We start from the raw sequence: 20,140 nt of genomic DNA on the forward strand, positions 1-20,140 counted from the left end.
TAGAGAGCTTATAAGGCCTTATCCACCTGTTACAGACCGGTAGAGAGAGAGAGATAGAGAGTTTAGAAGGCTATATCCGCCTGTTACAGACTGGTAGATATATATATATATATATAGAGAGAGAGAGAGAGCTTAGAAGGCTTTAGCCGCTTGTTACAGCCTGGTTGAGAGAGAGCAAACTAGATGGGCTAATATCTTTGTTAGATTGAATTTCACAGGAAGAGAAGAAGAGAGAGAGGATTAAGCAAACTAGAATGGCCTTCTTTATACGGTTGTTACATACAGGTAGTGAGAGAAAGAGAGATGGTGTTTTCGTCTCACTGTTTCAGAATGGTAGAGAGGAAGAAAGGAAGAGAGAAGGAAAGAGAGAAAGAGAGAGATACGGAGATTGGGAGGGTGAAGAGATCGTTCCAGACTGGTAGAGATAGAAAGATATAGTAAGGAAGGGAGATTCAGAGAGAGAGTAAGACAAATAACATTTATCAGATTTCAGACTGATAGAGAGGGAAAGATAGGGAAAGGAAGAGAGAGAAAGAGAGAGAGAGAGAGAGAGAGTAAGAACAAAGAGAGAATTTATGGGTTTTTAGACTGGTAGAGAGAGAAAGAGAGAGTAAGAACAAAGAGAGTACTTCTGGGTTTTCAGATTTCAGACTGGTAGAGAGAGAAAGATAGTGAAAAGTAGAGAGAGAGAGAGAGAGGGCATTGATGGGTTTGCATACTGGTTGAGAGAAAGAGAGAGTAAGAACAAAGAGAGCACTTCTGGGTTTTCAGACTGGTAGACAGAGAGAGAGAGAGAGAGAGAATAAGAACAAAGAGAGCACTTATGGGTTTTCAGACTGGTAGAGAGAGAGAGAGAGAGAGAGAGAGAGAGTATAGGGGAAGAGAATGAGATAGGAGAGACATAGATCCCAAGTGCTTGCACGTGTAAGGTACAAAATGGGGCCCTTCCAAGAAAAATATAGATAGAGAGAGGATGGTCAAGATAGCTATGGTAGAAGTAAATGATACGAAGACAAAATTCATGTTCCTTTCACACTTAATCTCTATCTCTATAACTATAAAGCAAATTAGTGTACCCTTCTGCCCTCTGATTGGCTGAGAAGAGTTGGAGAGAGGGAAGAGAGTGAGAGAAGAGAGAGGGAGAGAGAAGAGAATCAATTCTTCGACCCCGAGATCACTTGAATCGATCTCTTGAATCGATTCTTCGACCCCGAGATCTGATTGGCGGCCGATTCTTCAACCCCGAGATCTGTTTCTGCAAGAACAAAAACGAGTCACCCTCTTCTTCCGGAGCGCGACGTTGGAAGAAGAAGGCGACGTCGAGGAAGGGTGAGGAGCGGACATCGACGGGGAAGAACTCACCGTCTTCTTCCAGAGCTTTGTCTCACCGTCTTCTTCCAGAGCGCGGCGGTGGAAGAACAAGTATATTTATCGAGGAAGGGTGAGGAGCGGACATCGCCGGGGAAGAACTCGCCGGCTGTTTATTTCGAGATATTTGGAGAATTATATTTGGAGATATTTGGAGATATATTTGGAGATATTGTTTCCTTCATTTACGGTTGTTTTGTGATCTTATCTCTGCATTTTTTTTCCTCATAGCGAATCATTTGGTCTTTAAATATTCGGTGATGATCTCCTTTACCTTCGATTAATTTTGAATGATGAACCCTACGGATTTTTGAATGCCCGGTTGCATTTTGGACGAGAAAAATTCTGTCAGCAATTAATTAAAAATAATTCAGGTTTTTTGGTGGTTTCTTCTCTTACTATGTTCTTTAATGATCAGGCGGAGACCACATTTCCAGATCTAAACGGTAAAATCGTGGCGGATTTTGGCTGGGGGTGTGGAACTTTGGGGATTGCAAGTGCTCTACTGTCAGCTCTTAGAAAAAATTCAGGTTCTTTTAGTGGTTTCTTCTCTCATTACGTTCTTTAATGATCAGGCGTAGACCACATTTGGAGATATTGTTCCCTTTATTTTCGGTTGATTTTTTTATCCTATCGCTGGATTTGTTTGTGAATTGGTATTTTCATGGCAGTTAGAACGTGAAAGGGTAAGGTTAATTCTGAACATATCCGGGGTTTTGGCTATTTTCCTCTAAGTGAATCATTTGTTCTCTAAATATTCGTTGATGATTTACTTTATCTTCGATTAATTTTTTGATGAACCCTAAGGATTTTTGAATGCCCGGTTGCATTTTGGACGAGAAAAATTCTGTCAGCAATTAAAAAAAAATTCAGCTTTTTTGGTGGTTTCTTCTCTTATTATGTTCTTCAATGATCAGGCGGAGACCACATCTGCAGATATAAGACGGTAAATATTAACCTGCCAAAATTATTGCCACTTTTGCCTATATAAATTGCATGGGTCGAGGAATGTTTCCTTTGGGATGTTTTCTCATAGATACGCGACTTCCCTTGCTGTTTCAAAGTCAAGGAGTTTCAAGAATACAGCTGCCCGGTTTTCTTTGGAATTTTTTCTGATGATTTAAACTTTTATCAGTCATTTATTACCATGAAATTCTATTCTGTTGCTTGCTTTTTCAATGCTCTTCATTTTATGTGAAAATCAATCTTCACGCGAAAATCATAAACTGCGTCACAAATTTTCTGTTTAATCTACGTTTTGATTCATTCTCTGTGGTAAGTTTAAATATTTTCAGATCTATTGCCTCTTTTGCCTACATTTATGCGTTCAATTCCAAACAGGTACTCCGCTGAAGACTGTGTAGAATCTTCCGCACTTTCAATTAAGCAAGCCATTAATTGGGATTACATATTATCTTCTTTTATGGACTACATTTCCTCGATGAATACAACTATTTAAAAGGCCTGGTAAATTTTCCTAAACTCAATTTTCACTATCCTGTTGATTTTTTAATCTACACTATGAGATTTTGAATATATATCAAAATTATTGATTTCTGAATCTATCTTTCTTCTGAAATTGTACCAACGGCATATGATGTTGAATTCCCTTCGATGATGTCTAACCAATCTTCAGTTCATCTCAATCTTCAATTTAATGACGATGTTGTTCCTTCACACCCGAATTAATGTTTGGCACACATTAGTCGTCTCTTTTCTTTAGGAAATGTGGAAAAATATAGTTTCATTTCACGTGACAATACAGTTGAAGAAATACATGTCAATGGGAAAAAACAAATTACTATTTTAATGCTCCTCTCTACACTCTTTTCCGTACTCTTCCATTTAATACTCTTCCCTCCAATCTAATCTTCAAAACTATTAGTAGGTTACCGATGGCAACCTTTACCAATGGCAACCGTCGGGCCGAAAGAATTGCATATCGTCGATCAACGGGATCAACAAATGTGAGTACACTACTCGCCGCTACCCGCAATGTGCAAAATGTTCAACCACATTTTCTCGGAGTCATGAATGCATCATGTGCTTCGTGCGACGCAAAGTTTTGGATACAAGAACGCAAACCTGGTACCAGTCAGCAGAACCCTTTGTTCCACTTATGCTGCAGGGATGGTAAAATCACATTGCCAACATTTCCCAACCCGCCATCATTGCTTCTCGAGCTGCTCCAGGGCACGACGGAGGAGTCCAAACACTACCGCAATTTCATTCAAGCTTATAATTCAGCTTTCAGTTTCACATCGAGCGGTGCAAATTTTGACCGTACCCTCGCCGACAATTGTGCCGGTGTGTATACTTATCGAATCCAAGGTGCTGTCTACCATCAGATCTCAGATGCTTTGTTGCCCCCTGCTGGTCATGCTCCCTCTTTTGCTCAAATCTACATCTACGACACATACTATCAAATAGAACGACGATGCTCAATCTTTCCTGATTTACATCGCAGCATCCTTGAAAAGATCCACTATTGTCTGAATGTGGCCAACCCATTTGTTTCTCAATTCCAAGCAAACAACGAACAAGCACTGCTCACCGCATCCACCCAAGAATTCAAGCTACGGATTGGTGAGCCTTCCATCCCTGACAGACGTTATGATCAACCCAACGGCTCTGAAATTGCTGTTCTTATGACTGGCGATGGACATGAAGGAGACGGAAGGCGCAGCATTTTTCTTTGCAAGCGTGGTGGAGGCCTGCAATTCGTGAATCAGCTGAACGGATATTATGATCCGCTCCACTTTGTGTTGGTATTCCCTTATGGTAGTCCGGGGTGGAGCCTGCAGCTAAAGGAAAGCGTCCAAGTGACAATGAATCAATTCTACGCCTACCACTTCATGGTTCGTGACTCATCAAGAGTGCTTCATCTTTCTGGCAGGCTTTTCCAAGAATATGTTGTGGATGCTTATGCAAAAGTTGAAGAATCCCGATTACACTGGATTCGATGCAACCAGGCAACGTTGCGTTCGAGCCTCTATCGAGGGTTGGTTGATCAAGTTGCCACAGACAATGTTGCTATGCCTGCGGGGAGGATGATCATTCTCCCACCTTCTTTTACAGGCGGCCCACGCTACATGCAAGGGTTGTACTAGGACGCTATGGCCATCGTACGAAAGATGGGGAAGCCTGATTTATTTATCACGACTTGCAATCCAAAATGGCCCGATATTACACCATCTCTACTACCTGGCCAGAAGGCACAAGATCGATTCGATCTTTGCTGTCGTGTTTTTTGGTTGAAACTTAAGGAGCTCCTCCATTTGATAAACGAAAAGGAAGTATCCGGCAAAGTAAATGGTCGTGTGTACGTTGTCGAATTTCAGAAACGTGGTCTCCCACACACGCACATGTTGTGGGTATCGGATGCTCCATACAAGCCAAAGACCCCAAAGGACATTGAGAAGATAGTGTGCGCTGAAAAACCAGATCCCAGCGACAAGGATTTGTTCGACTGTGTGACAACACATATGATCCATGGCCCTTGCGGTTCTGCAAACCCAAAATCTCCATGTATAAAGGCAGGAAAGTGCTCTAAGAAGTTCCCAAAAGAATTCGTTGACTCCACACAAGTAAACAATGATGGGTACCCTCTCTACCTACGACGCAATAACGGCCGGGTCATCCAGGAGGGTTCGAATGTCATTGATAATCGTTGGGTTGTTCCATACAATAAATATTTGTGCAAGGCATTCAACTGTCACATTAACGTGGAGATCTGCTCTTCCATTCAGTCAGTGAAGTACCTGTACAAGTATGTCTACAAGGGCCACGATCTCATTCAAGCAAGAGTTTCTCCAACTTCCGCTATTACAGACTTTGGCATTGGCAATAATCCTCAAAATAATCCACACGATGAAGCCCAACAGTATCTAGACACACGATACGTATTTGCATCAGAGGCATTCTGGCGAATCTGCGAATTCAGTATGCAAAAAATGTATCCAACCGTCTTTGCCCTACAAGTTCACGACAAGAATATGAAACCGTGGTGTACGCAGAAGGAGAAACAATTAGTGAAGTCATGGATAGGTCGGAGCGCACGCCCCTCACAGAGTGGATGTGTTACAACCGGGAGCATCCGCAAGATAATCTAGCCAAACAAATGTTGTACTGTGACTTCCCTTCATATTACACGTGGAACGATTCCGCTCGACGTTGGACACAACGTCAACGACAACAATGCATTGGAAGGGTGCACTTTGTGTGCCCTCGCGACAGTGCTCGATACTACCTCCGATTGATGCTTCATCATGTTCGAGGAGCTACATGTTACGCAGATTTACGCACCGTTGCTGGTGTTGTCTACGACACATATCAACAAGCTGCAGCTGCTCGCGGCCTACTCCACTCTGATGCAGAGTTTGACAATGATCTCGCATTGGCATCAAGTGTCGCTTCTCCCCGTCAAGTTCGTGAGCTCTATGCGATGATGTTGCTCTACTGTGAAATCTCCAACCCACTTCTGCTTCTCCGAAAATACCTTGAACCAATGTCGGAGGACATTCGTTTAAACAGCCCGTCAGAAGATGCAAACCAGTTACAACAAAAAGTACTGATCGCAATTGAGTCAATCCTCCACCACAATGGATCTTCGCTAGCAGCATTCCCAGGATTACCCCAAGGCGTCGAAGTTCAACCAATAGACGCCATAAGTAGGCCAAGTCATGGAAACAACATCGAGAATGCAATCCTTACTGCAAAACACCTACAAGGCATGCTAAATGAAGAACAAAGACAACTTTATGACGTAGTATTCAAAGCCATACAATCGCCAGAACATGCTGAGGGGAATGTCTTCTTTGTTGATGGGCCTGGTGGATCTGGTAAGACATTTCTCTACTCAGCTATTCTTGCAAAGATAAAGGCCTTTCGCCTATCATCAATGTCGACTGCGACAAGTGGTATCGCGGTGCTCCTCCTCGAAGGAGGGCGAACGTTGCACTCCACATTCAAGATTCCTATTCCGGTAACTCATGTCTCAACATGTGGATTCTCACCTGATTCGATGATCGGCCGCCAAATTCTGTCAGCAAGTATTATAATTGTTGACGAAGCTCCAATGATGCACCGCCATGTTTACGAGACGCTCGATCCAACTATTCGTGATTTGATGAAGACTACCGACCAATATTTGGAAAACGTTCGTTTCGGCGGCAAAGTTGTTGTGATGGGAGGCGACTTCAGACAAATGCTTCCAATCATACAGAAAGGCTCGCGCGCAATGATCATCAACTCAGCCCTCAACCGAAGTGATGTATGGCGCTATTGCTCCGTTTTTCGGCTCAAAACAAATGTCCACGTTTCACCAGACCAATGAGCATGGAGCGAGTTCTTACTTGTCGTTGGAGAAGGATGAGTTGGCCCAGATGTCTATCTTCCAAATGAGATCCGCCGTGTCTCCTCTCTATCAGATCTTATTACCCAAGTTTACAGTAACTTTAAAGATGACGATACTCAATTGTTAGCGAAAACAATTTTAACCCCTCTGAACGATGATGTGGTTGCAGTCAACAACATGGTGCTCGATGTCTTCCCAGGTGAAGCAATGGAGTACTTAAGCTTTGACGCAATCCCCCCTGGAGAAGTCAATAACGAATCTCCGTATCCAACAGAGTTTCTGAACACAATTGATGATGCAACAATGCCGCTCCACAAACTCCGCCTTAAGATTGGATGCATCGTAATCCTTATCCAAAACTTGAACACATTACAAGGCCTATGCAACGGGACTAGGCTCCGAGTGGTTAGCTTTTTTCCAGCAATGGTGCAAGTCAGTATCGTTAGTCAAGGTAATTTCTACGGTGAAGTCCATCTCCTACCACGGATTGCGCTCTACCCGTCTCAATCAAGGCTTCCCTTCCGATTCAAGCGCCTTCAATTCCCAATTCGACTTGCCTTTGCAATGACGATTAATAAATCCCAAGGATAGACTCTCGACACAGTGGGGTTATATCTACCGAATCCACTATTCACTCATGGCCAACTCTATGTTGACCTCTCAAGAACACGAATCGGTCCAGCAAGAATCGTGTACTGCGATGGTGGCACAAACCGCTCGCACGTGACTAATGTTGTTTACACAGAGATTTTCCAATAGTGGATGTTCAATAAAAGATCAAAGATATGAGCATCTCCATTCTCAGTTACACTCTCAGGTACACTCTCAAACTCGCTCTCCACCACTTATTGCCATGATATCCCAAACTCAACACCACTTAAATTCATCTTACAGGAAGTGATCCTCATCATCATCACCAACATATACTTCATTTCCGTCAATATCGCCATGGCAAAATAACATCGCGTGAAAGAGGGCTCTTCCATGATTTGCACCTCCTTCACCTACAACCAAAGAAACAAGCAGACCCACGAGGTGATAAATAATACAGAAATTACTCAACATAAGAGACATAATATTATTCTATTCCTCGCTTTGACATACTTTTCTTATTACAGGAGTCGGATAATTATCGAGAAGGTCATAAGTATGGAATATCGTTGGCGACAGCAATGGCAAGGCCACGATAAGACAGATGGACTGTGCATATTGTCAGATATGGACCAGGTAAGGTAAGCTCATTCATCCCATGTCACCTATACTTTTATTCTCTCTCATTGTCTACAATTCTCCCTATGGACAGCAAGGCCACTAAGCCACAACAACGAAGAAGACATAAGCAAATTTCCGAATATGCACCAGGTAAGTTCTGCTCAGACATCCCATGTCTTCTAAAATCTTGGGATTTCCTCTTTCAGATGCTTTTTTGAATACTGTATTTCTTTCGAAACAGCCAAACTACACGGTTTCTAAGGCAACTGAACAATTTTTATTCAATTTCATCCTAATAACTCTTTGTTCTCTCCTTCCTCCCAGGTGGAAGGTCACGCTGAGGAAGTTATCTTTGACCATTTACATGCGACGGCTTTCCAATACACTCCACTGGGCCGGACAATACTTAGCTCACCCCAGAATGACAAAACAATTACTCAGCAGCATCTACTGTACTACATATCAACTCATTACACTGACCCTAGAATGGTACTTTTAATTCCATCAAAATTATTTAATAAGACATGAGAATGTTTTTCTTATTTCACTTTGCCATCTTCAGGTCATCTCTGCAACGGGCGCTGTCAAACATCAAGACATTGTGGCTCAAGTGTATAATCCCACAACAGCATCGCAGCTTCGGATTTTTTTACCACAATTGCTCTGAGTGGTTGCTCCGAGTGGCTGAAGATGGGATTCTTTATTGACCACGAATGCAGCTGACGACGGAAATGTCCGGCGGCATTTTGTAAGGGTGGATCGAAGGACCACTCCGCGTTCCTCTGACGGATTATTCAAGTTTCTCAAAATCTGGTGATGATTTACTGTTAACATTTCTGATTGTAAGAATTTGAGATACTGATTTCCTTCTCTTCCAGGATGAGAACGGCCATGTTTTCTCCCTTCTCTCTCTTTACCTCGCGCGAGCATTGCGAGCGGGCCCCACTAGTTAAAGATAAACAAATAACATTTTCTCTTGGGGAGTAAAAATAAAAACCTTAAAAAAAACTTGTTTCAATCAGTAAAAAGTGGGTTTTTAGTTCTGGGTTTTAGCAAAAGAAAATGAAGATAATTTCTTAGGAAAATAAAGAAAATTAATTTCTATTAGATATTATGTCTTGCATTTAAAGATTTGAGGCATTTATTATCATCTTGCTCAAGTCCATTCAACCAAAGTGCAAAAAGATGGTAGAGTAAGAACAAAGAAGGGAGCAACTCTAGATAATCATGAACGAGCTCTATTATTGGGTTATTCGATTCGCAGCTAGAGATATACTCATTTTGCATCATTTCTATGTTGGTTAACATCTTAATAGTTTTATAAATGATGTACTTGTAACTCACATGGTAGCTTTGGTCACCAACCAAATGGACATGGAGATTACAAAATATACAAATGTTAGTAAATAATTGTAGGTGTAACAGTAACATAATTGTAGGTGAAAAGTAGTGACACATTATCTTTCTTTAAATCTGTTTGGGCTGTTACATAAGACAAGTCATCAAGTAGCCTACTCTCTTTGATACCCTTCTAAAAAATTTTAAATTTCTGGTTCCCAATGAATCGTTGTTCATCATCGCAGTGTTTTATTTTGAAGATGGTAATGGCTGCAGTAATGTAATGACTTTTAATTATACAAAAATGTTTTGTATATTTTAGTGAGCTCGAAGGATGTTAACTTTGTTTGCGTTGAATCCCCTTATTTTCATGTGACTTATGTTTCTACAATCAGTTTTTGTATCATTTTTTTAATCTACCAATTATTTTGATCAAATAGCCATCTGTATTTGTAAGTAGAGGTGATACAACACTTTCTGCAGACCATTGAGATCAGAAATCATTTGCAGTTTCAATAGGATAATATGTTAAATAACAACACATTATTACATCTCCATATTAGCAATATAATATATTTGTCTCAACGTTAATGATATAATCAGTCATTTACAAAATAGAAGATGAAGATTAACATTAAGTCAATGCATACATTTAAGATGTTCCAAAACCCATCTCAAACTCCCAGCTCTGAATTCAAACAAGTGCCACATTTTTGTTCATAACTATCCAAGGGATTCCACAAAGGAACTTCCAAATAGCTGGATAGATATTCACTATCTTAGCTAGAAATAGGTTTAAGGGTAAAATAACCTAACACAACAGTAATGTTTCAACTAGAAGTAACAAAATACACTGTAAAAAAAATGATTCAAAGACATTTTTTTACTCTATTAACCTAGATGCAAGAGCTCTTGCTCAGCCACTTATTTACATAGAAATAGGTTTAAGGGTAAAATAACCTAACACAACAGTAATGTTTCAACTAGAAGTAACAAAATACCCTGTAAGAAAAATGATTCAAAGACATTTTTTACTCTATTAACCAAGATGCAAGAGCTCTTGCTCAGTCACTTATTTACATGCTATGGTAATGATCATGACGAGTGTGGAATGCAATTTCATCTGAGTATGAGTCAGATTTAAATAACATTAACCTTTACCAGAATGGGCCAGAAAAAGGAAAATGACATACCAAAATAACCCCTGTAAAACCTAATCCTCTAGGTCTGAGAAATGCCAGGAAACAATTCATGGTTTGGGAAATAACACTTGATCAAAAAAGGACAGAAAATACGAAAATCACACATCAAAATAACCCCTGTAAGTCCTAATCCTCGAGGTCTGAGAGATGACAGGAAACAATTCATGGTTCGGGCAAAGTTCATACTTAACTGGATCCGACGGTCAGGAACGCGATCATCGCACAGATCAACGGTAGCGGCGCAGGGACTTGGTCTGGTTTCTCTTCCAGGTTGCCCTCCTTGAAGGCCGGGCCTTGTGGTGAAGATGCCCTTTTCCACGCAGGCCCCTGTACTTCTTCCCAGCAGAAGTTAATCCCCTGAGCTCACGGTGTTTATGAACACCCTTGCAAATCCAGTTAATCCTTGGATCGTTTCTAATTGCACTGTGCGCTGCATCCACCAGTATCACCTCATAGTACTTGTAAGTAGAATCCTAATACATCCAAATTTGTCAGATTAGAAGGGGTTTGTCCAGATCTTTCAATGTAGAGGGTAAACATAATCAAAAAATGATGACTCGACATTAATAATCTAAGAAAGTCGCGGCTAAGTAATGATGTTGATGCATCTGATGATACTGTCAAGATCAACCAAGTGAAATAGATAATAATCTGATAAATGTTAATAACAATTTGACAACATCATCCGATGACGAAGAAGTCCTCTTCTCGCCATCACCACGCAATCAAACGACAAAGACAATGAGTACCCAGCAATGTTCTTCATCATCGGAGAGAGTGGCAATGATAAATCAAAATTGTTGTGATCCATGTCTGAACATGAGAAGCGATGCTGATGACAAAGACATCACCACCATAGTCCTAGCTTAATGTTGGTATTTTGACATTGTCTCTGATCATCATCAAGGATCATGAAGACTACTAGAAAAGAGAGAAGTCTAACCTCATTGACCCAGTAGGAGTTGAGGACCTTAAGGCCTCCCAATTTCCTCCCAGCTCTCTCTTCAGCTACTGATCTCTTGTTCCTCTGGAACTTCAACTGAGTGATACCCTGGTGCTTGGGCTTGCCGTAGACGATACCTTTCGGCACTGGCCTCTTGCGACCGCCACGCCTCACACGGACTCGGTAGATGACATAACCCTGAATGAAGAATAGGAAAAAATAACGTAATATTAGAGAACTGGGCGATTCCATGATTTGATAAAAGAGTATAAAAAACTTTATGACTGTAACGAATGAATAGGAAAACGATTTAATCTTTGACTCATGGGCAATCAAGGAAACCACCACATCATCACGAGTATATTAATCGAACAAGAAAACCCACAAGGAAAATATTAATGAAATACAACACTCATGAAGATCAATTCCCCCATCAAAAAATTAAGGTTTCTTATTGAAGGATGAACTATAAGCGACAAGGGTTATGGACATCAAAACGATATATTTTCATAGAAATTAAAGGTACCAGCAATTTTTCTGGGGGGTAACGTCTGAGTTCGCATAAGGTACCCGTTAGCTCGAAATATTCACCCCAGACGAGAGTAGATGCCTTCTCATAGAAAGATACATTGATAGTAAAATGAAATTCAATTCCGACAGGAGTATTGAATGAACATATAAAGGTATTACATGACTCATGACAGAAAATTAGTCAAACATGAATGTAACAATATATCAGTAAAAATAAATCAAATCGACAGGAAAGAAGAATCTAATGTCAAGAGCTGCGATGGGTTCAGCCGAGGCAAACGTCAATGCAGAAAGATGAAGCAATAACAATCTTAAATGGAGTGCATAAAAACAACCCAATCAATTTCCGCACAGTTCAAGCAATCATTTAAGCAAATTTGGGGCTAATCAACACCAAAAAAGAGATGAAAAAATACCCAACCTGCTTCGCCTTGTAGCCGAGACGGCGGGCCTTGTCAGGGCGAGTGGGACGGGTGACCCGGACAATAGCCGGCATCTGCCTGTACTCCCAGCAGCGAACACGAAGCAAAAACCTCATAACGTCGCTCTGCTTCTTCCTCCATAGCTCGGAAACGTAAGTATACGCCCCTACGGATCAAATTTCAACGCCCAAAACATCAAAGGTCGAAAATTCAAAGATCTACTCGATCAAGAACACTGCACGATGCTACCAAAATCGAAGATTAATCAGAGAATCGACGAGGCTTCGAGCCACTCACCCATTGTCTTCTTCTTCCGCGTCCGCCGCTGCAGAACTTCGTTACGAGATCAGTCGGGATTTTATACTAGGGTTTTCAAATCCAACGGGCCGGGTAATCGGGTCTGAATACGTGGCTCATATCCAACCGTCGATATTTCGTCTTGATTATAATTTTAGGAATTCCTTGGGGGTTTAGTTTATTTTGAATTCTATTTTAGCCAAATTTGGTTTATGCCCGTAAATAATGAAATTTGGACATTATTTGTTTAAAAATGCATTTTTGCGCAGTTTACTACAAGTATTACAATAAATATTTAAGATGACTTAGGTTCGATGTCAAAAAATCCTGTGGATGTAGTCACCATTAGGGTTGGACATTTAGGACCGAACAGAGAATGTAGGCTCTCTATTTAAAGGTGGACTGGCTGGTCGGGTAGGTTTAGGTCCATGGTTCGATCCTGACCAGAACGGTAAGTAAATTATTAAATATTTATTTAATTATATTTTCATAAAATTCTAAAAAATATTAACCTAACTCGCCGGAGAAATCTCTATTGAGCTCAACATAGCCGTGGCAAATTTGACTGTCAGCTGGCACCCACTTGATGAAGATGAGCTTTTCTTTGAAGGCAGGCTACAACTATGCTTTAATTATTTTTTAAATGCTTCTTTTTATATTGAATAAAGAGTGTTAATAATTTATTTATTTAATAATTGATACGACTATAAAACCCATTGCAAACTCTTCTTCTATTGAATGCTTCTTCTTTCTCCATGAATAAAGAGTGGTGTGGATGGAGAAAGACCCGAAGAGGGAGAGGGGAGAAATAAGGAAGGGAGGCGAATGGGCATTCATTATCAGCGGTTCTTCAGCTGGATATGTTTATAGTCAACATAATCATCCACATGGAGTTTATACTCTGACTTTGGCATTGACTAGTCAACTTGACCAGACTGGAGATTGAACAAGAATAGACCGAAACCAGACTAAAGTTTAGTCAAGGTTTAGGTCTTTGCTAAAAACCGAGATTGTCAAACCCTAGTCACCATCATATGTACTCAAGATATTGTGTTCTAGAGGTTGATAGATAGGATTTTGCCTTGCTTATTAAGGATCCTAGTATTATTGTACGCCAAAATAACCACCTTTAATGAATAACATGCACTTGCTCCTAAAGTTACATGTCTAACATGTTATAACCAGGTAAGAGCTTTTGTTATCACAAGTAGGGAACGGCACGCCAGGGAAGTGACGCCCCGGGCATGACGGAACGCGACGGACGATGACGTGACGAAACTTTCATCATGTCCCCGTCACATCACGCGTCCCAGAAAATACAAAAAAATGGTCACGTTCTGTCAGGCGTCCCTCTATTGGGCGTCCCGTCACGTCCACGTCACCATGTCAGCGTCACCGTCACCGGTGACGGGAAAAACCCTACTGAGCTCACCACGGGACGGGACAGGAGGGCTTAGAGGAAAGGGCTCGAGGGCATGAATGCAACTCAGCCTGCAAACCATTACAATATGTCCTCTCGACGTCCTACTGACACGTAATTTGCTTCAGGGGCTCCCCCTAGAATTGTTTAATGTGTATGTTTGCTCCAAGAAGTCCTACATAGCACAGCTGAACAAGAACAAGCCCCTTGAAGGATTGATTTTGCACGACAGAAAAACCATTGAAGGTCAATCGTTGCAGTACTCTTAAGAGAACGCTGATGCAACCAGCGATGGTTTGGAAACGATCTTGTTGTGGAGGAGAAGAATACAATCTTGAAAGAGCGAACGCTGCAGCAATCAGTCAACATGGAGAAGAACTATCTTAAAAGGGGAGATAGTTTTTCTTTCAATTTTCTTCTTCAATCTGCTCTTTCCTTGTTTTTGTTTCTATGAAATTCAAGTTTTTTCTTATCCTAGGAATGCCCTCATCACTGAATTTGACACGCGGCAATCCTCTCCTTTCAATCTTCTTCTTCAATCTGCTCTTTCCCAGTTTTTGTTTCTATGGATTGAAATTCAAGTTTTTTCTTATCCTACGAATTCCCTCGTCGCTGAATTTGACACGATGCAAAAGTTGGCTGGGAATTGTAATTTCCAGATCCCCATGGAACTTATCAAGTGATTTTGCTCTATATTGTTCTTGGGATATATGTAAAATTTATTGACTTGTTATTTATTTCTACGGGTGCAATCAGTTTGATTGATGATGGGAATAACCTAGAGGAGTTCACGAAAGACATCTTGAATATTTGTATCGCAAAGAACCAGATCACAAAGGGCAAAATGGATGCCTTCAAGGTGCGGTGGCTGAATATCTCTTGAATTTAGTGTAATTTCTCGTAAAGTTTGAAGAATTTGGGACTTTTCCGGCGATTGGATGTAGTTACTAATGTTTAAAATTTCTGTTTTTTTAACTTTATATAGAAATAACGGAACGGCCATCATCCATGATGGCCGTTCCATCACGTCGCACATCCTGAGCACCTCGTCACCATCATATCACCGTCACGCAACCATCATCATCAGTCACAGTCATCGTCACGTACCCCTAAAACCGTCACCGTCACCATCACATCATCCATCACATTTCCGTCACGGTGACCTGTGACGTGACAGATGACGCTTGCCGTTCCCTAATCACAACGTTCAGAATAAAGAAGCTGATGAATAACAATTCTTTCAATCTGAAAATAAGTTCATTATGTCTAAGCCTCTGGATGAATTGGACTGAATTAGGGCCAATATGAGACTGATCCATTGAAATGAAAATGATTGACATGTCTTCATGACATTCAGTTGCATCATCTTGCAAGTAATACAAATACTTAAAAAATAAATAAATAACAAATTATAGTAGTATCTAAGATAAAATGTGGTTCGTGATTAACCGTTAATGGTCGGGTTCCATGAGTTGGGTCCCTGTTCAAGTCTCTTTGTGGAACAGAAGTCAATTTTTAATTCAGATATTTAAGCCAGTGCAAAATCTAAAAAATAGATTGTGTCAAAAGTTCACTGCCACATGACCAATTTTCTCTTTTAACATGCTCCCAAATAAAGGTTGCTTTATAGACCCATTCCAAAGCATATGTATTTCATCCTCATTGATTTATAAAATTTCAGTCAACCAGGGGTTGTGTTCTTACTCAATGATAAAATACAGTGAATATTATGAATGAAGTTAATAAATGAATACGAGTGTTCATAGGCATCAAATTTAAAGACACTAAGGTTCCCTTGCTAGAAGAGCTTTCAAAAATCTGTTTGCTTGGTGATATTCAAGACGACTTCTTCGAATGTGGCGAGGGAGCTGAATATTTAATATCATAAAACATTTTCCCCTTTCTTGTATCTCAGAAATAAAATTTGACCTGCCATAAATGTACATAATTTAATACTCATAAGATACTTATATTTAGCAAGATTATAATTATTTTTTTCAAGAAAAACACTTGCCTACTCATAAATTCATAATTTTATGAAACACACATTTTCATTGTTACCTTGAGTGCATACTTTTATATGATAAAATCAACATGAGAGAGCTTGCGTGGGACAAAATATCTAATATGTTGGCCGTGAGGAAAGTATTAGATGTGTAAGGAAAATGAGCATGTATACATGAAGTATAGACCTCAATGTTTTTGGAGTATATTAAATGAATATTAGGAAAATCATTACTCTTTTTCAAGTGAGCTAAAAAAGTGCATTGAGACCTATACAAGACATTTTCTAGTAATGAAATATTTTCATGTGATTTCTAGAGAACGTAAGTTACATAATAAATAGTACAGCTGGAATAATGAGTAATATTAAAAGCCAAAATACTCCCAAATGAGCCTTTAGGGCTTGAAAATGAAGTTGTACAGCTCTTCAGCATATGCATGTTCAGACAAAAAATAATAGAGGCTCAATGAGGGGTTATTATAATATCTTCATTTTACATTATCTACCTGAAAGTTGAGATTCTTATTAATCCATGGAAATTAAGGTTCCATCCTTTGATGAGATGTGGTTCAAGTCTCTCAAAGACAATTAAGTTTCTCCCAAAAATAAAAATAATATTTCTTGAAACATAAATATGAACAATGGAAGCACAAAAAGATGATGAAAGGGAAAATCAAATCAAATATGTTTAACCCCTTCCCCCCCCCCTCAAGGACACATACCTGAGTCAATGTGAACAGCAATAAATTAAATTATGCGCTGAATGTATTCCCCATGGATAAAAATACATGCAAGTCATCATACAAACTGAAAAAACATACTACCATTATGTGAATAAATAAATAAAATCAAAGCAGTATTCTTAATAAGTCTATGCTCAAACAAATAAGTTAAACTAAGACTACTGAGTTTTTGACATATTTAACAATGTGATTGAATAATAAGAGTCCAAAGACTATTTCTTGGAGGCTTGATGAAAAATTCAACTTTTTAGTGATTAGTCATTTGTAATCAAATTTGTAATTGCCGAAACAAAAATGTAGAAACAACATAGTATGTATTGTATAAAAATGGACTTATACCTATAAAATATATATATGCACACACACGAGAAGAGAGAGTATAGAGGCAAGTAGAATAGTTCCGCTGAGGCCCATATTCTCTCGCAATTCCCTTCAAGTTGTAGCATAAAGATCAAACAAGCTAACCTTTCATGAAAATGAGTTGTAAGGTTTAAAATCTAACCACTCGGTGATAATGTCCACGAGTTGAATGTCTGAGGCAAACTGAGTAGTGATGAGTCTAGCAAGCACCATATGCACATAGTGTGGCAGCCAATTTCAATGTGCTCGGTGCACTCATGAAATGTGTGATTATTTGCTATGAATATGACAGCTTGATTATCACAGGGCATTGGTGTGGACCCTTGCACTAATAAAACAAACTCATAAATTATCCAACTTAACAATTACATCTCAAAGTAAGCATGGACCATAGTGTAGTGCTCTGCTTTTGCACTACAAAGAGATACCAAATGCACAACTTGTGACTTTGTCACATCATAAGGTTCCTCCAAATGTAAGTATAGAAACCAAAGGTGTACTTATGGTGATTGTGGTGTTGATAAAGTAGGCCATGCCTAGGAGCATTAAGATTGGTAAGAAGACTTAGAGTGACATGCTAGTGAATGCCCCGAAGGGGCATGCATAGACTATTTAAGAGTACTCACTGCATAGACTATGTACAAGTGAGTAACTGTCAAGTAGGTTAGCGTCCAAATAAATCATCTTAAGTCATGGATATCTTCAAGAAAGTTGGAGTAGAATCCCAAAATTGTTCTACTATTGATGGGGAAGGCTGGGGTTTACAGCCAACATGTCCGACCTCTTGAAGTTGATCAAGTACACACTTTTGTTAGTTAAGAACTATCTCCACTAATAAGCAAAGTCAATGCCCCCAGAAATTACTTGGGAACACCCAAATATCATGTGGTGAGGTGCATTTTCAAGAAAGCCTTGATGCTTGCAATCCATGTAGTGTCGTTTTTAGTGATCAAGATATCATTGATATAGACAAGTATAGCACTAGTGATTGAGGATTTTGTGTGGAATATGGTACTCCACCTAACATGTGGTTAAAGTTTGGGCCATAATAAGCTGGCTGAATTGCATGAACCATGTGAAAAAACTCTAGTTGATGCCATAATTACATGATAGTGGCATAACTTGGCAATATCTCCCTAAACTATATACCCTGGTGGTTGATCCATGAACACGGATTCAGCAAGATATCCACAAATAAAAGCATTAGATATTTCCAAATGATAGATAGAATCCCTGACTCATCGCCACTAAAAGAACAATTTGTAAGGGAGAAGTTTTCCTTGTAATCAACACCTTATTTCAGACAAAACTCTCAAGCTATCAATCATGATTGATAGTACCATCCAGATTATACTACAGGGTGAACTCACACCTACATGTTACAATGTTCATAGTAGAAGATCTAGGGACCAACACTCATGTCTTTCAATGGACGAGAGCCATATAATCTAAGTCCATAGCCTTTTCTAGCCAATTCCATAACCTTCCTCTAGTCTTCTTCTTCAGAGCCTTCAAGTGTGTCTTGGGTATTGACTCGACACAAAGTGAAAGAGTTTTTTCAAGATCCCTTGCAATATGTGGGACACATTAAATTATAGCAGACAAAGTAGGAAATGGGTTGAGGAGTACATGAGGATGTCTTTTTTTCAAGATCAATGGGTAAGTGGAGATATTGTGAGGGAATGGAAAGGGCCATTAGACTTGGGATGAGATTGAGGATTTGTTGATTAGGGTTATGACAGAAGTGGGAGTAGACATGAATGAACTTGGAGGCAACAATAATGGAAGAACATTTGACTGTAGAATGACCCAAAAGTAACAAGGGAGGGGATGGAGGAGTCAACGACGGAGGACGTGGGCTATCATCCTGTGGTTGAGGAGATTGTGGAGGTGCGAAAGGTGTTGGTGGTAGATGTACAAGAAATGAAGGTGAGTCATACAATAAGTAGAAAATGTAGTAAAAGAAAGCGACATCGGTAGAGATGATGTACTTGCATTTCTCAAAAAGTAATACATGATAGCCCTTTATAGTGCATGAGTAGCGGACAAACACCCCTTCAAAGAAATGAGGATATAACTTGGATCTATTTGACATGTGATCGTGAATAATGGTAGAGAGAAAATTTGATACGATCCGCTCCCAAATCTACAAATGTCTCCCTCGACCCATCCAACAAGATGGTGGACCAGCCCAATATAGGGCCCTTAAGAGGGCATTTCCAGGATGGGAGAAGCACCATTTGACCATCGTAAGTTCTTCTGCGACTTTTGTCCAAGGTCCCCCACTCTCTTGCTTATTGTTTCCCTTGCAAAAGACCATCCTTTCAACAAGGAGTCAATCTTGAAGATAGTGAGTGCATCGCTCCGTCACCCCAACATGTCAACCTCATCAATCATCTCTTCCCTCTATCCGCTCTCCTTCCCATGCTCTTCTCATAGTTTGGATAACTCATCTCTTCTATCGAACAAGATCATCGTTGAAAGTACAAGGGTCGTAACACTTTGTTATCAGAGCCAGCCCTTTCCCTCGGCTATCGACGATCATCTTCACCAACTCGAGCTACATCTAGAGAGAGTTATCCAACTGCTGGATATTCAAGGTGGACCGAGCCAACCAGCACCAGATCCAGTTTCATCGCCATTAGTGATGCCTCTTCCTCCATTGTCGAGGGAACCACCAACAGGGATGCCTCCCCCTCCTCCTCCACTAGACGGGGAGACTGGCACACCTCTGCTGAACGAGGAGCTTTCATTCGACTCTGTGAACCCTAGTAGGTCAAGGGAAATGAAAGTTCCGGGCCCACGAGATCTATTTAGATGGGAGCGGGTCTGTCTGAATATACTTAACAAAAAGTCGACAATGTTAATGCGCCATCGCTTTCAGGCTTCATGGAAACGGGGTCCACCAAACCAAAGTCATATGCCCAGACTGTTGGGTTTGGT

The 20,140-nt window shown here is 40.2% G+C and overlaps 2 protein-coding genes across 10 annotated transcripts; one reads left to right on the top strand and one right to left on the bottom strand.

The window, feature by feature from the left end:
• Positions 1 to 1,092: 1,092 nt before the first annotated feature.
• LOC144713418 (putative mitochondrial-processing peptidase subunit beta, mitochondrial) lies at positions 1,093 to 8,838 on the top strand. 9 transcript variants are annotated; one of them, XR_013584046.1, is made up of 9 exons: positions 1,093 to 1,558; positions 1,787 to 1,898; positions 2,710 to 2,835; positions 3,257 to 7,541; positions 7,619 to 7,759; positions 7,843 to 7,956; positions 8,028 to 8,086; positions 8,261 to 8,425; positions 8,499 to 8,838. XR_013584046.1 is itself a non-coding variant. In XM_078587968.1 (9 exons), exons 6-9 carry the CDS (start codon positions 7,920 to 7,922, stop codon positions 8,601 to 8,603), a joined length of 357 nt encoding a protein of 118 aa, XP_078444094.1. In that variant the 5' UTR covers positions 1,105 to 1,441; positions 1,787 to 1,898; positions 2,710 to 2,835; positions 3,257 to 7,541; positions 7,619 to 7,759; positions 7,843 to 7,919; the 3' UTR covers positions 8,604 to 8,838. The 9 variants fall into 9 exon arrangements, 2 of the variants coding, with proteins under 2 accessions (XP_078444094.1, XP_078444093.1); XR_013584045.1 differs by having other exon boundaries at positions 1,093 to 1,441; positions 3,254 to 7,541; XR_013584044.1 differs by having other exon boundaries at positions 1,093 to 1,441.
• A 1,626-nt stretch (positions 8,839 to 10,464) lies between these two features.
• Positions 10,465 to 12,765, bottom strand: LOC144713424 (large ribosomal subunit protein eL15). The gene is made up of 4 exons (XM_078587974.1): positions 12,670 to 12,765; positions 12,372 to 12,538; positions 11,420 to 11,617; positions 10,465 to 10,949 (listed from the first exon to the last, which is right to left on the bottom strand). Exons 1-4 carry the CDS (start codon positions 12,671 to 12,673, stop codon positions 10,704 to 10,706), a joined length of 615 nt encoding a protein of 204 aa, XP_078444100.1. The 5' UTR covers positions 12,674 to 12,765; the 3' UTR covers positions 10,465 to 10,703.
• Positions 12,766 to 20,140: the final 7,375 nt, after the last annotated feature.

This window comes from Wolffia australiana, chromosome 16 (assembly GCF_029677425.1).
Source record: "Wolffia australiana isolate 7733 chromosome 16, ASM2967742v1".
NCBI lineage: Eukaryota > Viridiplantae > Streptophyta > Magnoliopsida > Alismatales > Araceae > Wolffia > Wolffia australiana.

Bases quoted from the DNA above. Each gene is read 5' to 3' on its own strand.
- LOC144713418 (XM_078587967.1), top strand. From the start codon at position 7,874: ATGGAATATCGTTGGCGACAGCAATGGCAAGGCCACGATAAGACAGAT. The intron at 7,957-8,031 runs GTAAGCTCATTC...ATGGACAGCAAG, and splicing joins TCAGATATGGACCAGGTAAG to GCCACTAAGCCACAACAACG. The intron at 8,426-8,498 runs GTACTTTTAATT...TGCCATCTTCAG, and splicing joins ATTACACTGACCCTAGAATG to GTCATCTCTGCAACGGGCGC.
- LOC144713424 (XM_078587974.1), bottom strand. The intron at 11,618-12,371 runs GTTGGGTATTTT...TTCTTCATTCAG, and splicing joins TCGGCTACAAGGCGAAGCAG to GGTTATGTCATCTACCGAGT. The intron at 10,950-11,419 runs GTTAGACTTCTC...TGGATGTATTAG, and splicing joins ACTCCTACTGGGTCAATGAG to GATTCTACTTACAAGTACTA.